General features: G+C 49.7%; 2 protein-coding genes across 3 annotated transcripts; both read right to left on the minus strand.

Annotated features, from left to right (window-relative positions):
* Positions 1-1,167: 1,167 nt before the first annotated feature.
* On the minus strand, positions 1,168-4,239 carry VHL (von Hippel-Lindau tumor suppressor). The gene is made up of 3 exons (XM_053989635.1): positions 4,024-4,239; positions 3,518-3,628; positions 1,168-3,133 (listed from the first exon to the last, which is right to left on the minus strand). The coding sequence occupies exons 1-3, from the start codon at positions 4,220-4,222 to the stop codon at positions 2,961-2,963; spliced, it is 483 nt and encodes a 160-aa protein (XP_053845610.1). The 5' UTR covers positions 4,223-4,239; the 3' UTR covers positions 1,168-2,960.
* A 509-nt stretch (positions 4,240-4,748) lies between these two features.
* Positions 4,749-10,453, minus strand: THUMPD3 (THUMP domain containing 3). Of its 2 annotated transcripts, none has more exons than XM_053989676.1 (9): positions 10,190-10,453; positions 9,707-9,784; positions 8,666-9,208; positions 7,673-7,803; positions 7,183-7,252; positions 6,686-6,801; positions 6,390-6,497; positions 6,048-6,171; positions 4,749-5,815 (listed from the first exon to the last, which is right to left on the minus strand). In XM_053989676.1, exons 1-9 carry the CDS (start codon positions 10,400-10,402, stop codon positions 5,684-5,686), a joined length of 1,515 nt encoding a protein of 504 aa, XP_053845651.1. In that variant the 5' UTR covers positions 10,403-10,453; the 3' UTR covers positions 4,749-5,683. The 2 variants fall into 2 exon arrangements, with proteins under 2 accessions (XP_053845651.1, XP_053845650.1); XM_053989675.1 differs by having other exon boundaries at positions 6,390-6,500.
* Positions 10,454-19,977: the final 9,524 nt, after the last annotated feature.

A 19,977-nucleotide genomic window follows, 5' to 3' on the forward strand; every position in this document is an offset into this window, starting at 1 on the left:
TTTTTTAAAACCTGATTTTGATAAAAACGTGTAATTAATTAATTTGCCAGTGTAAATATTACTAGTACTTCTGGCAAAAAGGAGAGCCTTCCTGCCATACTACTGCTGCTAGAGACTGCCAGCAGATATGTAAGTGTAACCATTCGTCCTTCTGGTCTTGTTGTTCATATTTAGCCCTAGGTCTAAATTTGTATGAATGGAAAGAAGTGCTGTAAGTTTTGACAGCTTTTAATTCACTGTTTCTTTGTACTCTGCATATATGTTACAGTACAGCTAGCTCCTGTTTTCAGTATCAAACTTGCAAACTTTTGCAGTTTTCTGCATTCCTGGCCTCAGAAATCATGGACTTCTTAGCTCTGCTGTGACAAGAAAAAACTGAAAAATGCAATATCGTTGTAGCCGTAAGATCAAAGAACAGGAAAAATAAACAAAACTACCCAAAGTGTATTTAAAATATGACAACTCAAAGACTGCCTCAGGATGAGCTGTTTTATCAGTAGTACCAGTTCAACAATAATAGTTGCATTTAAGGGGTTTTTCCCTCCCTTTCCCCTGCTTACTGTCCCTCTGACACACACTTAAATGCCTTCATGACTGGCACACCTCTGAAAGTGATGTAAGATGAGACTGAAATTGTATTGCAAAAAACTACACAAAAGTAGGAAGAAAATACTTCTTCCCCTTAGGTACTGGAAAATCTTGTGAAACCATTTGAACTATTTACCTCGGCTGGAAACAAGGGGAAAGACCACATCCAACTGCGTGTATGGCTTCAGTTCTGCTCTGAATGTCACAGGTGATGCAGGGTCTTACTGGGGAACTGAAATCGACTGAATAGAGACCGGAGCAATCCTGCACATTCCTGCTCTTAGGCCTTCCCTTTCCCACGTGCTGTGGGCAGGACTCTGCACTGCTGTGTCTCCCCTGAGCCCTGGACGCTGCAGTGCCAGCAGCATTTATCTCCCCGGGGTTCCTCCCGCTCCCTGGGCTGGCCCTGCCGCCTCTCACTGCTGCTCCCGGGACGGCCAACGAGCCCTGCTGGACTGACTGAAACTAGCCAGTGCTAAGGCTGCTGCCACAAGTAAAGGACGGCTTTCACTCGTTACTAACCCACCTGAGTAACTGCTAGGAGACTGCATTTCCCCATGTTCATGTGTTAAAGCCAGCTGGGGTTTCTCCAATCTTTTATTCTGATCCAAAGGAGCACTCCAGAACAGAAAAATACACTCTGATAAGAAACACAAGGAATCACAGACCCCATCCAACTCAGAAATACCCAGAACGTGTGTGCCATGTACAGACTGTTAAACCCAACACCTAATACCAGCTAGGTTACAGGAAAGGCTGCAGCCAAGCAGGTCAGCTTTCTGCCGGGGCTGGCACGCTAACTGCAGTGCCCCATAGGCAGCAGGAGGGAACCTCCTCTCAGGTATGGTCAGCAGCAGAGAGCAGCACTCTCCAGCCCTCAGGCTCCCTGGGGCACTGACCCAAGTCTGCTCCAGAGGCCTGCGTGGGCTGACTTTCCCCTCTGAGATCTGTGAGAGGTGGTAGAGCAGAACTCAGCAGCCCCGTTCCTGCACAGGAGGAGGCTGTGCTGATCGTTCATGAGAGCCACAGCACAGCCCGGCAGCAACGGGCTGGGCAGGCTGTGCAGTCCAAAGTGTCTGCTGCTCAAGCACAGCTGTCAGAGTATCACAGGAATACACAGAGGCACTGGGGCCTTACCTGACAGAATTACAGTCAGAAAGCAAGCATGCATTTCCATTTTTATGGCAAAGATCAATTTCTTCAAATATGTAAGAGAAACAAGTTTACAAATAAGGAGACATTCCATACTTACAAAATACATTGAGACTCAGTTTCACAGCTACTCTCAGAATGTACAACTGGAGGGAAACATATTCACAGAAATAACCTGCTGTAATCACTCTCCAACCAATCTGCTTCTAAACTGAGCTGCACCACATCTTGCTCAATGCACAATTCATGTAAGATTAAACTATGCTGCTTTGAACTCCCTGTGTTCACACCAGAGCACATTCCACTGAGATGTGGGGAACAGAATACAGGCAAAGAAATATTATCTCTCTGTCTCCAGCCTGCCAGTAGGCATGGCCCTGTCTGTGAGCTGGCTGTGTGAGCCAGTACAGCTCCCACTGGTCCTGAGAAGACACAGGCAGCTCGAGAGGCCCACGCTCCCCAAAAAGGCCTCCTACTACAACTTGGACTACAGCACTGCGAGGGGAAAAGACAGAACTTAAAGCATCTACCTCCTGTGGACCCTGTACAGGCTGCTGTGGAGGCAGCTGTGGGGGACAAGGGTGTTCCAAAACGAGGGTCTGGTCTGTGTGGCTGAGATCAGCCAGGCAAGAATCCTATGACAAAGGCAAATAAGGCATTTGAGGTACGGTGACAGTGGAAACATGTCAGACCTAGAGCAGATAGGACATGGCTTTGTACGTGGAAAGGTAAGAGGCAGAATAACCTGCAAGCATTTACACATCATCTTTCCACCAATGTAATGTTTGTCAGACCCTCAGGCACTGCTGGAAACCCTCATGCTCTGTGACCCGCAGGCACATTGAGGCGTGTGAAAGGGAAATTCCCTCAAAACAAATGACTCAAACAAAAGCGATGACACTTACAACCATTAGTCTGGGCTAAATTAATCCTTGGTGTAATTTGCTTTCTAACACAATGAAAGTTACTTTGTATGAATATTTTCCATTTAGCTGCCCTGATCTCACCCTACAGTTTGCAAAACCTGCAATGAAGAAATGAACTGAACCATCAGAACCCAGCATGCCTCCCAGTGCTGTTCTGTCACCAAAGTTACTGAGTTTATGTTTCAAAACGTTAAAGGGAGGCATCAGTTCTCAGTGTGTCTCCTGGCCACTCTCGCTCAGACTCAGTGGTTTGTAGCGAGGAGTCTGAAGTGAGTAATCCTGTTATTCCACAGTTTAGTTCCTCAGTGCTTCATTCCTCTCCAGAGAAAGCCGCCGAAGATCCTTCCAGATGTCAGGATGATCCTCCAGCTCTTCGTACAAGGACTGGACGATGTCCAGTTTCCTGTAGTCCACTGGGCTGACCAGACTGCGCACAACCTGCAGACACCTCTCCTTCAGGGTGAACACTGCAGGCAAGCACAAGCACAAGCACAACACAGCCTCGTCACGAGGGCTCGCAGCTGCTGCTCCAGTGCCAGCAGTGCTGCTCTGAGCCTGCGAGCACACAGCACACCCTGCAGCAGTGAGCCACGACAGGCTGGGCTCTCCAGACAGGAGACAGATGTGGGTCTGCCATGAGGCACCTTCGAAAGCCCCTCAGAGACCCCTTGAAAGGAGAGCTCTGCCGCTAGCTCCATCCAGTACAACAGCTCTACCTACAACCCCCTCACCATCTCTTCCAGTGTCTGAGCAGGTTTGGTTTGATGAGGATCTGATTTCTCACTAATCCTAACAGGTGCAGAGAGACCAAGTTCAGAATTCCCTAGGGCACACGTGGTCCTGCCCCTTACCTGGCAGTGTGATGTCAGCTTTGGTCACATTGGGGGCTGCCACGAACAGCTCCTGCTGGTTGACGAGCAGCCCGTCATTGGTCCCTGCATCCCGGAACAGCCAGAGGTGCCCTGGCAGGGAACAAGGAGGGAATGCACCAACTGCAGAACTTTTTAATGAGTGACTCTCAGGGGCATCTACTCACAAGGGACCAAGCTCTCCGGCTTAGCTCTGTGTGCACAGGCCACTACCACGGCCCCAGTCACTGGTATGAATGGGGAGGGGAAAGGAAAAAGGGGAAAAGGCGAGGAAAAAAGCAAAGGGGAAAAGGAAAAGAAAGAAGAGCAGCAAAGGAAATGGAGAGAGAAAAAGGGAAAAGGAAGGGAAAGGTAAGAGTGGAAGAAGGAAAGAGGGAAGAGAAAGGAAAAAGGAGGTGGGGGGAAGGCAAAAGGGTAAATTCCACCGCCACCAGCTCACCCACCCGGGCCCCGCGACGCCCCGGCCCGGCCCGGCCCGCCGTACCCACCCCGGTAGCTGCGCATGACGCGCCCGCTGCGCGGCTGCAGGACCGGGTAGCAGCGCGGCCGGCCCTCGAAGTCCAGCCAGACGGGCAGCACGCAGCGGGGGCTGTGGTTGTTGAACACGACCTCGGAGAGCTCCCGCGTGTTGACAGAGCGCAGCACGGGCCCGGCCCCGCCGGGGCGCCCCGGGCCTGGCGGCGACATCGCGGCCCGCGCCCGCCGCGCGCAGGCGCGGCACCGCCCCCTGCGGCCCCGCCCCGCCCGCGGGCCCGCCCCGTGGCGCATGCGCTGCAGGGCCGGGGCGGAGCCCGCCGTGAGGGGAGCCCGCCGTGAGGGGAGCCCGCACACGGAGCCGCCAAACGCTCATTTTAACAAATAGACGGAAAACAGCGACGGCCGTTTGGCACGCGAGTCGTCACTTAGAGCTGTCAACTCTGTGTCGTGTCTCATCGCCCAGCGGCCTCAGTTCACAGCTCTTGTGACTAAGGCGCTGGGCTCACCAGGGCTGCCACAAATCAATTCTTCCTCAGCCAGTAACAGTTAAGCTGCCAGTTCCTTCCTCTCCGATCTCAGGCTGCCAAAACATTCCTTTATCCTTCAGCTGTAGATTCACAAACACTATATTATCTTTCTCACACATATGAAAACACTAGAATTTGAGAAAAATTAACTAGATATTGGAAAATCTGGACATGAAGCAGAAAAAGAACACAATTGAGACTCATCTCTTTATGCAAAACTTCTAAAACTTTAATACTTGTTAATTCACCTCTGAACAGTTACACATACTTAGCATGAACACACTGTAATGGAAAGGGCAAACTGGCAATTTGTTTTCAGCCTCTGATGAGCACAGTGAGAGGCCTGAGAAATCGTAGTATGGTCACAGAAGAAAAAAATATTTGCAACAATATTTTTGTGAATACTGTGGCAGCATAGCTGTGGTAGTTAAATTACCAAAGAAATTCAAATTGCCACCTTGATGCATCCATGGTAGACACCAAAACCATGAACTTTTTAATATAACTGCTAGAAGAACCTCAAATAGTAACTACGGACTGTTTTCTAGGGCTGCGTGTTACCCCCTCACCCACAGCAATAGAACACTAAAACACAGATCAAACATTTACTGGTAATTAGCCCTAAGGTAAGGTAACAGGCAAGAGAACCAGTAGCACACCACACTGTTTGCCAAGTGGAATTTGTTTATCAGACCGCAAAAACCAGATACTGGTTTATTATTAGTTTACATTTGAGCAATGGTATAAATTAGAAAACTACTCTGATCCCTTTAAGGTGACTGTCTTAGTAGTACTGTTAGTCATTTGAAGATACAGCTTGGTAAATAAATTAACTGTTACACCCAGGCTGCCTCAACGTGTTTTCCACTGTAAGCAGAAAAAATAAACGTCTAACTGAAAAATACAAGAGAAGATTCAAGGAAAGAATTATTAATTCCACTAATGAATTTCAGTTTGGGTGGAAGGGAGCAGAGGTGATTTAAGTAATAAGGTTTCAGAACACACAGTAGAACTGGCGGCTCTCAAGTTGATCCCTGGTTTGTTATTTGTGTGACAGTTTCTCGCAGGTTGTTTGGTTTTGAAGCTGACAGACTATGCTCTCAGGTCACAAAGTCCGGAGGTGTCTCGTCTTCTCCCACGCGGTTTACCAGCAGGCCCTTGTCTCGTCTGGGCTCTCCCAGGTGCGCCTCAGCAGATACACTGCCGCGTGGAGTCCCCCCACGTTCACCCACACGGTCTGAGCCCTGCGCCAGATGTGTCCCACGCGGGACAAGGCCTGCGGGCCAGAAACAGCCAAAGAGTGGCATTAGGACAATGGCATTCATTTTATTATTCTGTGTCACATCTGATGGGAACGTCAAAGGACTTTGCGGGTCCAAAATTTAATTTAAGCGTTACTAATGATTGCTCTATATGTGGAGTATCTTTTGTAATGATGGCAGCTTACAATTTTTCCCTCAATGTATTTTCAAGCGTAAATAGGTTTGATTTTCTCTCACAGAACAAACCTTGGCAAAGCATTTCTTGTCCTGGGTAAGCAGCACAGCCCTGCCTGTCCCTGGGGTGCAGATCCGGCCCATCTCCATCAGGCAAGCTGGGTAGAGATCCCAGTTCTTCTTCTTCGACCCTATCCTGCAAGACACATCCAGATCCCCACTGCCATCACCGGCACCAGTTCAGCGTCGGTGTCTCAGACATCAATCTGCTCAGTCAGGAGCACAGTTACTTTCAAGCTCATTTTCAACGCAGGGCTCCTGACTCCTTCCCCAGCAGCCCAGTTTGGTACCCAGCTGGGGAGGAGCCCAGCCCTGGCCAGGAGAGCGGCGCAGCCCCTTCCCAGCGCAGCTCACCTCTTCCCGAAGGGCATGTCTGTCACCACGACGTCCACAGAGCCCGTCCGCAGAGGCAGGTTGCAGATGTCCCACTGGATGACGTCCAAGGGAACGCCCAGGGCAGCGCTGCTGCAAGAGCAAAGGCAGCTCCCTCAGACATGAGCACCCAGAAGGTTTTTACACTGGGGAGGTCTACAATGTCGGCAACAAAATAAGCAAGAAAAAATGAACCAGACACTCAAGTGCATCAATGCAAAGTGGATTTCTGTGCATGCAACACTGCAGGAAAGGTAAATCCCTCAGGCTCCTCTCACCTGTCCTTACTCTCGTTTTTCCTCAGTAAGGAGCTGATGTTGTTTGCTGCTCTCTTCACTGCCTGAGGGCTGTTATCCCCTGCAATGTGGTAGCAGAAGGGCCATTCTGCAGCTCCCTAGGAGGGAAATGATAATACGCAACATTAGCATCAACACTGCTTGAATTAAAAAACCCCAGACTAATTTCTCAAACATGACAGAATACAACAAAGCGACTGCACGTGGACGGCTGGAAATTTAGAATTCTGTAACAGATAGCTGTATTTTGCACTTTTAAAGCTCAAAATACTTTTGGATTTAGTCTTTTCCTGCTACGTCCTATGGAAGGAAAATGAGGTCATTTACAAAAACTATTTGCATCTGTTCGAAAACTGGTGAGACAGGAGCTTACTATTCAGTCATTACTAAGAAGATTTACACATATTATTCAGCTAGAATAGAATATAGCTAAGATATAGACAAGTTTAATTAAGTTTAAAAAATCAAGGAAGAATCACCTCTATTGGTATCGCACCTGTACCACACATGGGATCAACTATGATATCTGTGGGCTGGGGATCACAGAGTCTGAGGAACAGAAGAAAAGATATGGTGAGAAATGTCTTAAAAACCTGAATTTCTGTAAATAAGGGAAAGTGAACTATTTTAATCACTCTGATATCTACCCTTCTAACAAAAAACTTGATGTGATTATTTTTTCCACTAGTCAATTTTTTTTTATAACCAGCAGTGAAGTGAAATTCTTTCAAGACTGTGGTACACTATTTTTAAACTTGGCTAATACAGCGAATGTTTACTTTCCTTGGCTGGGAAACACCCAGTTATTACAAGGCACATGGTGTCAGCAACTCCAGGGGTTTTTTAATTTATTTTTCTTTAAGAATTAACAGAAATGGCTTCTGAGGAAGCAGTGGGGGAGATAAAAGGTTTAATTTCTTAAACAAAAAGACTTGTTAGCTGAGCATAATACAATGTAACCACCCTGACCTGAGCATGCCGTAAGCCAGCGTGGAACGCAGCGTTGTGGGTCCAAAGTGTGTGATGTTCCGTCTGTGGAGACTCTCTTCAGTTAATGCAATCCCCACCACAACTTCGTTGTTGTGAATATTCAGAAGAACCTAAAGCAAAAACCTGAAGTGAATTTCAGGAGTAACAGAGGCTCTCCACAGAATGCCTAGTAAATACTTACAGGAATCTTAAATGGTAATTTAGAATCCAGGAATGACATATAAAAAAGCTTTTCTTCTTGGAAGTAAAGCAAAGCACCATTTTAATAGGACATAATTCAGGTGAGCATTCACACACTCTCTCATTCACACCACATCTGTCGCACAAGACTTTTCAAAGTGCTATAACCATTGCACTGTCTTCTTAAAAGATTTGGTTTGTAAGTCTGGGGCAGAGGCCGGGTAAGTCCTGCAAGACGCAGTGAATTCACCATCTGCAAAAGCAGCAATAAAAATCATATTTGTGGTGGGGACTACATTAACTAGGAAGGTCAAATCTCACTCCAGGATAGTGGCCAGCCCTTAGTAAAGCTGCAAGAAAAACTTAGGTCTCTCTGCCCCTCAAAAATGCTGGTTCCTCACCACCAATAGTTATGGGGTGCTGGCTGTATTTTCCCAGCCTCTGCTCTCCCCTGACGGAAAATAAACACCTGACAGTTATTGTTAACTCCTTCTGTCCCCTTCACCCCAAAAGCAGCTTCTATTTGGAGCATTTCCTGGTAACTTAGACTGCTATTAAACAATGCATTAGAGGAAAGATTTACTGAAGGTGAAAGCAAGGCAAGGACACACATCAGAGGACACACATAATGTTGCCAGGGAAAAGAACACTTCAGAGGAGGCCAATTTCAGCACTACCAGTTTTCAGTTCCAGAGTCTCTGGAAGGCAGTTTGGAGATCTCTAAGCATCAGAAATAAGAACTAAAAATTTGTACTGCGGAAATGTAGGTATTTCCAAGGTACGCCACTATACCTCCACATCAAAATTGGTCATGTCAGCTTTCCAGTGGAAGTGCTCTTGCACGGCTCCACCGAAGTCTCTTGCGGCCTCGTTGGACGTGAAGCTGTGCTTGTCTCCAGCTCTGTTGCACGTCACTCGGAACCTCAGCACCTTCGCCTCTCCTTCACCCGTCTGACCGTCGCCAGCCTTGGTCCCACTCTCAGAACTCGTCTGCTCTTCAACTTTCACATCTGACTGCTCGTTATCTTCCTCCTCCTCCTCCTCCACCCCATTTCTGGATGCCACTCCTTGGGGATTCTCTGCATCCTGGCCACCAGTGGGTTCCACAGCCACAGGGTTTTGGGCACAGTCCTCCTGGTCACTAGTGCTGTGTTGGTCTGCTCCTCCCTCTTCTCCACCATCACTCAGCTTCCCTCTGCTTGCAGGACTCTGCAGATTGTGTTTTTTGCGCTTTGTCTTTCTCTTTTTCAAGCTGTTGTTCAACTCCCAAACTTTCAATGGATCGGTCCAGGGCAGCTTTTTAACCAAATCTTCCAAATCCTTTAGAGCATCTTCCTTTAAAAGACAGAAAAAGTTGTGCTTTGAAGTTATTCCATCCTTTTAAAAGTTATCCTTTATTTTGAGGTCTCTCAAATATTAAACATTAATCCACTACATGTTTAAGCAAAGCTTACAGGTTTTTGTCTGGTTTTTGCTATAACTAAATGGAATTACAGTGAAAATCACAAGACCCACAGGATTTCATCATTTATCTTGTAATACAGACAACTAACACTGTATTAAGTGACCAAAGTGACACTTCACTATTCTGTGTCTGTGGCCTACAAACATAGCATCACCTCTTATCTCAGATTTTGGCAATGTAAAGTATTTAACTGCAGAAATTATGTTAGATGACATGGCCACACTTCCATTTACAAACCAGAAAAAGGGAACTAGAATAGTATCACAAATTAAAAACTTATTAAACAGAATATTTTGATACTAGTCTTAAATTAAAAATGCCAAACACTCCAAACCCCAGAACCGACAGAAAAAGGAAGAGTGATTCACCTTATTTTCCTTAAATTGATAGTCTTTGAATTCCTGAACAACAACAAATAAATTATCCACTGACCTCAGACGATGGACCTAGAAGAGATGAAAAGATGACACATTACTAACCGTGTGCCGTGGGGACTGTGTTTACTGTCTTCAGAATTTTGCCATCTATGTCGAGGTTTCAGAGACTACGGATTTCCACCTTTAGTCCCCACAAGAGTTATCAGTTTCGTCTTTGCACTGGTTTAACGTCCCCATCTACCATTTCACCCCCCCCGGACACGCCGGTAAAGGCGGATACCGCTGCTGCACCCCGGCCGGCCGTGGCTGGGTGCGGGATGCTGTCCGGACCGGCGGCCTCCGACACCGAAGCGTTCCGCTCGGAGGGGCTGGGACCCACCGAACCGGACCGAACCGAACCGAACCGAACCGAACCAGCTACAGGGGGAACAGCGGCGTGCGGAGCGGGGAGCGGGGCAGAGAGCCCGCACGCACCTGAGGCAGGCTCCGGGCCGGGACCTCGAAATAGATCTTGCCCCGATCCCTGCTGATCCTGGAGGCCGAGCCCAGCTTCTCCTGCACCTCCTCGGCCGCCGTCTGCTCGAAGCCCGTGGGCACGGTGGCGCCGATCACGGCCGCGAGCTCCGCGCCCTCCTGGGCTGCGCCCGCACCCGGCCCCGCGTCGCCGGCCGCCTCCGCTTCCGCCATGCCGGGCTGCCCGGGGGGGCGAGCCACCCGCCCACGACCGGCCGAGCGACCACCGGATCCGCCCTGCCCAGGGCCGGCCGAGCGACCGACCACCGGATCCCCCCCGCCGCCGGCCACACCGCCCCAGGCGCCGCCACCGCCCGCCCTTTCCGCTTCCGCGCCGGGCGGCACCGCCCCGCTGCCCTCGGTTCGCTGCCCTCGGTTCGCTGCCCTCGGTTCGCTGCCCTCGGTTCGCTGCCCTCGGTTCGCTGCCGGGCGCGGGCGGGAGGCGGCGCCGCAGCCCCGCCGGCACCGCGTGTCGGTCCGCGGGTGCCGGGTATCGGTCCGCCGGTACCGGGTGTCGATCCGCGGGTGCCGGCTGTCGGTCCGGCGGTACCGGGTGTCGGTCCGTGCGGCCCCGCCGGTACCGGGTGTTGGTCCGTGGGTGCCGGGTGTCGATCCGTGGGTGCCGGGTGTTGGTCCGTCCGGCCCCGCCGGTACCAGGTGTCGGTCCGGCGGTACCGGGTGTCGATCCACGGGCACCGGGTGTCGATCCGCGGGCACCGCGTGTCGATCCGTGGGTGCCGGGTGTCGGTCCGTGCGGCCCCGCCGGTACCGGGTGTCGGTCCGGCGGTACCGGGTGTCGGTCCGTGCGGCCCCGCCGGTACCGGCTGTCGGTCCGGCGGTACCGGGTGTCGGTCCAGCGGTACCGGGTGTCGGTCTGGCGGTACCGGGTGTCGGTCCGGCGGTACCGGGTGTCGGTCCGTGCGGCCCCGCCGGTACCGGCTGTCGGTCCGGCGGTACCGGGTGTCGGTCCAGCGGTACCGGCTGTCGGTCCGGCGGTACCGGGTGTCGGTCCAGCGGTACCGGCCGTCGGTCCGGCGGTACCCGGTGTCGGTCCGCGCGGCCCCGCGGGGAGCTGCTGTCGGACCCTCGGCGGGGGTCGGTGCGCGGCTCCGTGCGTGTTCCCCCCCCCCGTGACAGGGTGGTCCATTGGCGGGCCCGCGGGTCAGTTCCCGGTTCCAAGCCCAGCACTCCGGGTGTGTCGGTGTCCCCGCAGCCCCGCGGGTCCCGGCGCTGAGCTCCCGAGCTGGGCTGCCGGCGTTCCGGCCCCCGGGCACCCACTCGGCCGCCGCTGCCATAGCCCCTGTGCCGTGGGTGGCAAACCGTGGGGTGGCCATTTCTCTTTTCGTTCCTTGTGGCTCGGTTTTCTCGATGGTTGGGCTGTTTCCTTTGGCGTGTTTCCAGAATTAGAATTATTTTTTAAAGTAAAATCTAGTGGCTAAATGTCTTTTTTTCAGGAGAGACAGAAAGAAAGGCCACTCTACCTGCCATGACCATACCCTGGTCACTATGACCAAGTGTGAGCTGCATGAAGCTGAATAGGCACTATTTTCCCTCCTCGTTTCAGGTCCCAAAGTCTTTACACCCAGCATTGGAATGATAAATGTAAACACAACTTGTTCCTGCAGCTTCTACCTCCCCAGGTGCAGCTTGTCCTGTCAGCAGCACCATTTGTGTTCATTTCCCCTTGTGTGTTCTGGTTCTGCCATCACATTTAATGTCCAACAGGAGGCCCCGAGGCACTGCTCTTGCCATTGAACCTTCTGAACCATCGCTTTGCTTTCATGTGAGCAGGATGAGGGAAGGTGTGAGTTGACTTGTGATTCAAGTCTGAAAATATAGGATGAAAACCGTGGAATTTGGGTCATAAACATGATGGAGAAAGTTTGTGAAATGGGTTTCAATGAGAATTTAAAAATACGCTAAAGAAGAGGTAGTCAGAGATTTTGCTCAGCTTTATCCTGCAGCAACACCTATAGCAAGGCAGAACTTTGTGGCTCAAGTGGGACAAGAAGCTCAGATTGCTGAGCTGTGTTCACTAGCAGAATTTTCAGCATCTTTTGGTGAAGTTGTTTGCCAGACACTTAAATGAATTCCACTGTCTGACCTAGCAGCAGCAGCTCTGACCCTCACAGCTGGCCTCACACTGGAAGGTAAGAAGCAGGTGAAGGCTGCAGCCTGCTCTGCTGCAGCTCTTGGAATGTGTCCAGACACCATTTCAGAACAGTTTCTGGTTGCTGGCAGCTGCTGTAACAGCTCTCCTACCTGTGTTTTGGGAGGAGAGAAAATATGACAAACTGCTCACGACCAAAGCAGAGCTGTGCTCCGTGTCCGTTTGAGCCCCTTCCCAGAGCCGAGGAACCGAGCTGGCTCCCAGGTTCAGCAGCATTCAGGTGAAGTGAGCAGTGCCTGTTGGGCATGTCTGGGAGCCCCCTTTACAGGGAACAGTGGTTCCTGATGAGCTGGCAGCATGGTCCTCATGGCTGCTTGGTGCACAGCTGAGGAGGAGCATTGCTGTCCGCTTGCCTGGAAAGGTTTGTGCTCCAGGTCTGTCCATTTGGAAGGCACGTATCAATAGCAGGCTGGATCCCAGAGGATCCTGAGTGTTTCTGCACTCTCGCTCCTCAGGGTTGTCAATGGAATCATGGACATAGCAATTGTCCAGCTAACCAAGGGGTCCTAATACTATCCTGGAATCATCATTATTTGTCTCACACAACTAAAGAACATTTGCCATATACTTCTCATTAAAACAAATAACTTATCCTGTAATTAGGACCAGACCAGGCTTCCAAGCCCCATCCAGCCTGGCCTTGAACACTTCCAGGGGTGCAGCAGCCACAGCTTCTCTGGGCACCCTGGTGGCCTCACCACCCTTACAGAAAAGAATTTCTTCCCAATTTTTCTCAAGTTTTACTACTTCCATGTGTGTGAGAAAGATAACATAGTACAGTGTTTGGGAATCTACAGCTGAAGGATAAAGGAATGTTATTTTGACACTGAGAGATTAGGAGAGTAGTGAATTAGCTGCTTAACGGTTACTGGATGGGGAAGAATTAGTCAGTGTTTGTGGCAGCTCTGGTGAGCCCAGTGAGCCCTCTTAGTCACAAGAGCTGTGAACTGAGGCTGCTGGGTGATAAGACATGACAAAGAGTTCACAAGTCTAAGCAAGGAATTGCGTGTCAAACCCTTGTTGCTGGAGATATGTGGTTAACAGGGGACTGCCCCTCCTTTCCTGTCCCCAGCAGATTTTTCACAGGAACAAATACACCACAATTGCCAACTTGTGCTGGGGCAGTGTGGGTGGCTGCAGAGCTGCTCTGGATGGTCAGAGCAGTGATGAGGCCACAGAAGGTGAGCAGCTCATTGTACAGCATGTGAGAGGTGTGCCCAAAATGTCAGACTGGTCAGCCCTGCCATACTGGTCGTGCACCTGTGCCCAGGGACTGAGCTTTGTCACCTGTGAGATCTGTGAAACGGAAACTGCTGAGGGAGCCTCATCAGCGAGAAACGCCGTGCACACACAGAGCCTTACCACTCTGAGTTTCGTGAAAACAGTGAGACATGTTCCAAAGTCTTGCTTAATTTTTACCAGGCTAACTGAAATTAACTTCTTGGATTGGTTTAATTAATTTTTAGGCCATAAACGAATTTACAGAATTGAATTTCCAATACTGAAGTGCCAAGTTATGCTTCCATCTGTCTTGCCTGGAAAAACTGCTTGGTTTGAATTCATTCATTTCAGAGCTGCAGAAAGAATTTGGTGTGAACTGTTCTGGTTTGTCTTGCAGTGATAGGCATGTGTTGTATAAATTCCATCCAGCACTTGAGTTTGCAAGGGTTAAAGTTCTTCAGGCTGCTTCCTGGCTCCAGAGGTTGCTTCTAAAAATTTAGGTTTGTATTGCAATATGTGCACAGAGAAGTGAAATCAAAAATTTGCCCTTCCAAAGTAAAAATGCTGTGAGCAATATAGAAAGCTTTTTGGAGAAAGATGCAGATGAGACCTGTGACCTCTTGAAGAAGGTTCTGCTTTCAAGGGACTGTGGGCAAGGCTGCACCACTTCCTCCTCAGTGGTATTCTGGCTGCATGCTCTCTGGTACTGGAGACACTGCCTCTTGTGCAGTACCTCCCTGCTACTCAGAGGGTTACTACAGGAGTGAGGGTTAGCATGGGGGATTGTTCAGATCAACTTTTAACCTACAGCATCTGCTTCTGACCTCACGCTCCAGCTTACTTTGAGACAACTCAGTAAAGAGAAGATTCCTACACACATAATTAAACAAAAAAGCAGGCAGAGATTAAGCAGTTTACAATTCAGAATTTTTCATGGGATTTGAACCTCAACTGGTGCTGGCAAGGTCTGAATGAAGTGTGGGTAGGCAGCCTGTGGTGAGAACTGCAGATCAGTCAGACAGGGCTAATGGGGTCCAGTCCTTTGTGCTGCCTCAGTGGCCTGTGTGAGGAAGGGAAGAGGTTGCACAGTTCAGGATTTCTTCCTCTTCCAGCCAGGGATACAACTTAATGGTCTTGAATCTGCTTTGGCAGCCAGGAGACTGAGATTGCTCACAGTGCTGATGGAACTAGCGTGAGCTTTAAAGAATGGAAAACTAAGAAACCCTACAGTAAATTTTAACAGATCCGGAAACACTATTCAGGAATATATAATCTCATTGTGACCCTGCAGTTGTTGTATTTTTCTGTTACACCTGATTAGCTCCTACCCGAGTCCAAAATGCCAGTGATGCTAAAAATATACAGCCTTGGGAAGTTACCACGGGCACTGCTGAGCATCTTCAGAGTCTGCAGCTGTGTTTTGCTAATACCTTTGATCTGAAGCTTTGTTTTCCTAACAGCTAATTTATTAGTGAGCAAATTGAGGCTTTTGCATATTAACAGACTTGCCAAGTATCACTTAGCGGCCAGAACAGAGGCTAATGGAATGATAAAGTCTCTCCTCCACACCCTAAAAACTGCCCCTCTTATAAAGTCAATTTAATTATTCTCTAGGATGGAATGTACAAGATGCATAGTATATTGCAATATCAAAAGAGTTCAGTTAATTTACCTCAGTTAACCTCTGTGTGACCCTGCTTTGGGGACTTGAGGATCTGTCACTCCTCTTGCTGTTGGCTCAACATCTGTCGTGTTAAATCACACATTCAGAGGATGCATTCACTGCTCGGCACTCCCGCTATTGCTGATATTTTGAGCTGAGAAGAAATCAGTGTCAGGCTCTTTTCTCTAGAAGCAGGGTTCTGCATTCCAAGCAGTGGCAAGCAGTGCTGTAACCTCTTTCCTTCTGAGCCAGCACAGCCAGCACCTGTCAGAGAGATTGCCTGTACACAAGAGCTGCTGTTCAGACCTTTGTTCCTGGCTAGTGGGTTATTTCCAGCTAATCGTTAGTCATTGCTGTGGGAGGAAAAGCAGAATTGTTGTAGTGCTTAATGGACCTCGGTGACATGTGAGGTGCTGTGTGTGTGGGCACGAACATCTCCGTGTTCTGCCCACAGCAGCGTGTAGGGTGCAGGGAGCTCTGCTGGACTTACTGGGGAATCCCAGCTCCTTAAACAGCTGCAGCTTGGCAGAAATTGGAGTGACCTTTGTGCCGATGACTCTGTTGGGAATTTTCTTAGCCCGCATGTAACCTGTATGGGCATTGCAGCTGGATATTGCTGCAGACAGCTCAGCTGAATTGTCAGCTAATTTCTTCAAATACGTCCTGCAGAGAAGATTTAAATTATGTTACTGAATGGAAATCCTTCTGTTGGGAATATTGAAAGAAAACTGGCACACACACTTAAAAAGACATTTTTGGGGAGCCTGAGGGTTTGGGTTTTATTTTAGAAAGTCTGATGTACTAGTTTATTTCTGTTTTAAACATGCTTTTAAGAGGGAAACCTACACTGTCTTTTACCACGTGAAACAAACACGCCTCCTTAAAGCCCATTCTGCACAAACCTATGCCTGTGCTTGGGATTTCAAAGCGGGAGAGCTGCTCGGAGCGGCTGTGGAGGCACTGGGAGAGCGTGTGGACAGGAAGCTGTCTCCATGGGAGTCACTCCGCAAGGGGCTTTCCCTAAATGGTGTGACTGAGTCTTAGGTGTCTTCTGTGAGGCTGTGTAACAGCACACACAAGCACACAAACTAGCTCCAGAGTGCAGTGCAGGATCTAGCTACATCCATCTGTGCTGCTTGCAGCTCCTTCTCCTGGAAGTGCAGTGAAGGGAGCAGAAAGATGAGAAGCAGCAATGTGCAAACACTGCATTTCCTGCTACCTGTCCTGCCGAAGCAGCATCTCCTTCCGGCCCCGGGGTTGCACAGCTCACACGGGGACTCACAGGGAATTGTGTTTGTTTCACACTGCTGCGAGTGGAGCCCCTCCTCTGCTAGGAAAAGGAGTAATCTGCTTACTGCTACACCATCATCCTAAATCATTTTAAAAGGATCGTGTCAGTAAGATGAAAACTCAGATTTGATAATTAAGTTTCCATTCCAAACCTGCAGTCCCCACCAGGGTCTTGTGAAGCACCACTGATCTGTACTAGTTCTTCGTGCAGTTACATGCTCTTCTGGGCCAGAGACAACCCCCTGCATGTTCTGGTTCACATGTGAATTTCTGGCTGTTACTGTGCTGTGATGAATGTTCTGTCTGAGCAGATATCTGACTGATTCCTTAACAGATTCTGCAGCACTGGTTTTTTCAGAGGCTATGGGGAGATGCCTTCCAAGTTAGACAGTGTTGAACTCAATCTGTGAAGTCAGCCATGGGGAATCCAGGCTTCACTTGAAACCCAGCTCTTTGGCATTAAATCACAGAGATATTTTAAAGTGAAACTGGGAATGTTGTGCAACTCTGCAAAGAGCAGAGTCCAGAACAAACTCCAGGTTTAAATTTTCTCACTGTTTTTTTGCAATCTGGTGATTTGTTTGTTCTATATCCATGACGACATGGCTGCAGACATTATCATCAAACATGGCTCATATGAAATACTTGCAGCCATGGCAATGATTCGAGGCTCGTCAGTCTGGGCTATGGATGCCAATCCTCTGGCTAGGTTGTCCTGCTCTCTAGAGCTGCCCCTCCAGCATGCCTCACCCTGGGCTGGAGGGAATCCCTTCAGCAGGGACAGGGATTTCACTGAGCTGCAAAACAGAGAATCAAAGCTTGTAATTTTGGAATTCTGAAATGTGATCATCTTCAAACTCATTTCATAGTGGGTGAAGATAACCCTCTGTTGGAATGAACTTAAGCGCTGATATGGGTCACTCACCCAAATTCCTACCTGTAAGATTTTGGGTTGGAGGACATGGGACTCCCTCCACAGCGCTGAACCCATTACCTCTGTGTGCTCCTGTGGTGGGCCTTGGCAGCCAGCTCTGCTTGTGAAGTGTCAGGTGTGTTGTGTGTAAGGGCTGTGATACACAGCCTCCAGGGGACCGACAGTCTGTGGTGTGTGGCTCCTGCATGGGGATGGCAGCATTTGATCTGTTCAATCAGTTGTGCCTTATTTTGTGGGGTACATCAGTAGGTGGAAGTGAGCGTTAGGGAGGTGCCAGTTGTCCCAAATTCTTGGTTTTCCTTACCCGGCGATTTCCCAGTGTTTCATGTCTTAGGAGAGTGTGGAGGTGTCAGTCACTGTCTCTGCTGACCTGGTTCTTTTTTTGTGACCTGGATGCGCTGTGAGCTGGAGCTGTTTTGGATAAGAAGTGACAGCTGAAGGAAGAGGGAGCAACAACTCATCCCCCTGTACCAACCTGAACCACACTCACACAGCAACCCATTTGTGGATTAGTGGGATTCAGTTTAGTGTGAAATGTGTCAGAGCAAAGATCTTGCAGTGTTGGTACTGAGTTTTGTTGCAGTTTTCAAGCATTTACAGGAGTGTTTCATGCTGCTCCCCCATGATCTTGCTCAAGCTGATTATGAAAGTGACCTTGTGGGTGGTTTGCTCAGGAAATGGGGCTCCCCTCTGCTCTGGCCCAGCTCCCTGTGCATGCAGCAGCTTCCCTGTGAGGCTGCAGCAGGCTCTGGTGCTGGTGTCAGCTCAATTTCCTCCTCCTAAGAGCACGCCAAGGCCTAGATCTCAAACACTGGCAATGAAACAGCTCTTGGCAGAACCTAGAGCAGGAGTGCAAGAGGACACAGGAGGGACGCCAAGACTACAGAAACAGGAGACAGTAACTGCCCGGATGGTGCTTGGGCAGGACCGCAGCCTCCAGCGCTGCTTCCCTCAGTCCAGCAGAAAGGAAGGAGCTCTTAATGCTGGACACCACTGTTAGCCTTTTTCTGTAAATATTTCTGGGCTATCTGCACTTCTGCCTGGGGAGAAACTAGCCATGCTCTAGACAGAAAGAGAAGCAGGTGAGCAAACCTGAGATGAGCATGCTGAGATCCCATGGAGCCCAGGTCATGCTGCCTGGGAACAGGAGGTTTGGGACTAGCTCATAAAGAATGGGGATCTAGGCCTTCAGCCAGAGACTGACAAGAGCTCTGGAAGTAGCTCTTTTGAGTTGAGGGAGTGAAAAGATGGAAAAAGAATATCCTGAATGCAGGTAAATCTGCATCTTGTGATAAGATGAAATGCAGGCTTGTATCTACGACTCGTCTGGCATTTGGTGTGTCCTGCAGAAAGTCAGACTGTGAGCACTGGGGAAGCTGTGTCCTTTGGACTAACAAACTTATGATTAAAACAAGAGCAGCTCAGGATTTTGCTCACCTTTGACATTTGAGACTTTACCATGCTCTTGGATTATATTTTTCAGGATTTTTCTCTGCAGCTTTGAGGCAGGGGAGCTTAATTAAAACCTGAAATGAAAGGTCACTCCAGCCTTTATTACAAATTAAAATCCCCCACAACATGTTGCCTCTCATACAAGTGCTGGCTGTGGGTCCCTGGGAGCAAGCAGCCTGTGCTGTTTGTATTACAGTTGGGGTTGACAGTTAGATCTGACAGTGTTTTGCACCAATTCCGGGCACGCGGACAGCTGGCACAGTGCAGCTGAGTTCCTGTTTTACACGTCTGGGAGCTGCTGGATCCAGCTGCATTCCTGCAGTGGCAGTGCTTTGGAGCAGGAGCCCTATAGCAGGGTCATGGCCTCACTGGAGAGAAGCTGTGAGAAGGACAGGTATCTCACCTCTGCAGAGCTGCACAGAGTGCCACGGAGCACAGAGCCTCTGGAGTCCTGCTGCAGGGAGAAAGGGTCAGTGCTTCAGGAGAAAGGGTCAGTGCTGCAGGAGAAAGGGTCACTGCTGCAGGGTGCCAGGGTCAGTGCTGCAGGAGAAAGGGTCAGTGCTGCAGGAGAAAGGGTCACTGCTGCAGGAGAAAGGGTCAGTGCTGCAGGAGAAAGGGTCACTGCTGCAGGGTGCCAGGGTCAGTGCTGCAGGAGAAAGGGTCAGTGCTGCAGGAGAAAGGGTCAGTGCTGCAGGGTGCCAGGGTCAGTGGTGCAGGAGAAAGGGTCACTGCTGCAAGGAGAAAGGGTCAGTGCTGCAGGAGAAAGGGTCAGTGCTGCAGGAGAAAGGGTCACTGCTGCAAGGAGAAAGGGTCAGTGCTGCAAGAGAAAGGGTCAGTGCTGCAGGAGAAAGGGTCAGTGCTGCAGGAGAAAGGGTCAGTGCTGCAGGTGAAAGGGTCAGTGCTGCAGGAGAAAGGGTCAGTGCTGCAGGAGAAAGGGTCACTGCTGCAAGGAGAAAGGGTCAGTGCTGCAAGAGAAAGGGTCAGTGCTGCAGGGTGCCAGGGTCAGTGCTGCAGGAGAA

Source organism: Vidua macroura, chromosome 13 (genome assembly GCF_024509145.1).
Source record: "Vidua macroura isolate BioBank_ID:100142 chromosome 13, ASM2450914v1, whole genome shotgun sequence".
NCBI lineage: Eukaryota > Metazoa > Chordata > Aves > Passeriformes > Viduidae > Vidua > Vidua macroura.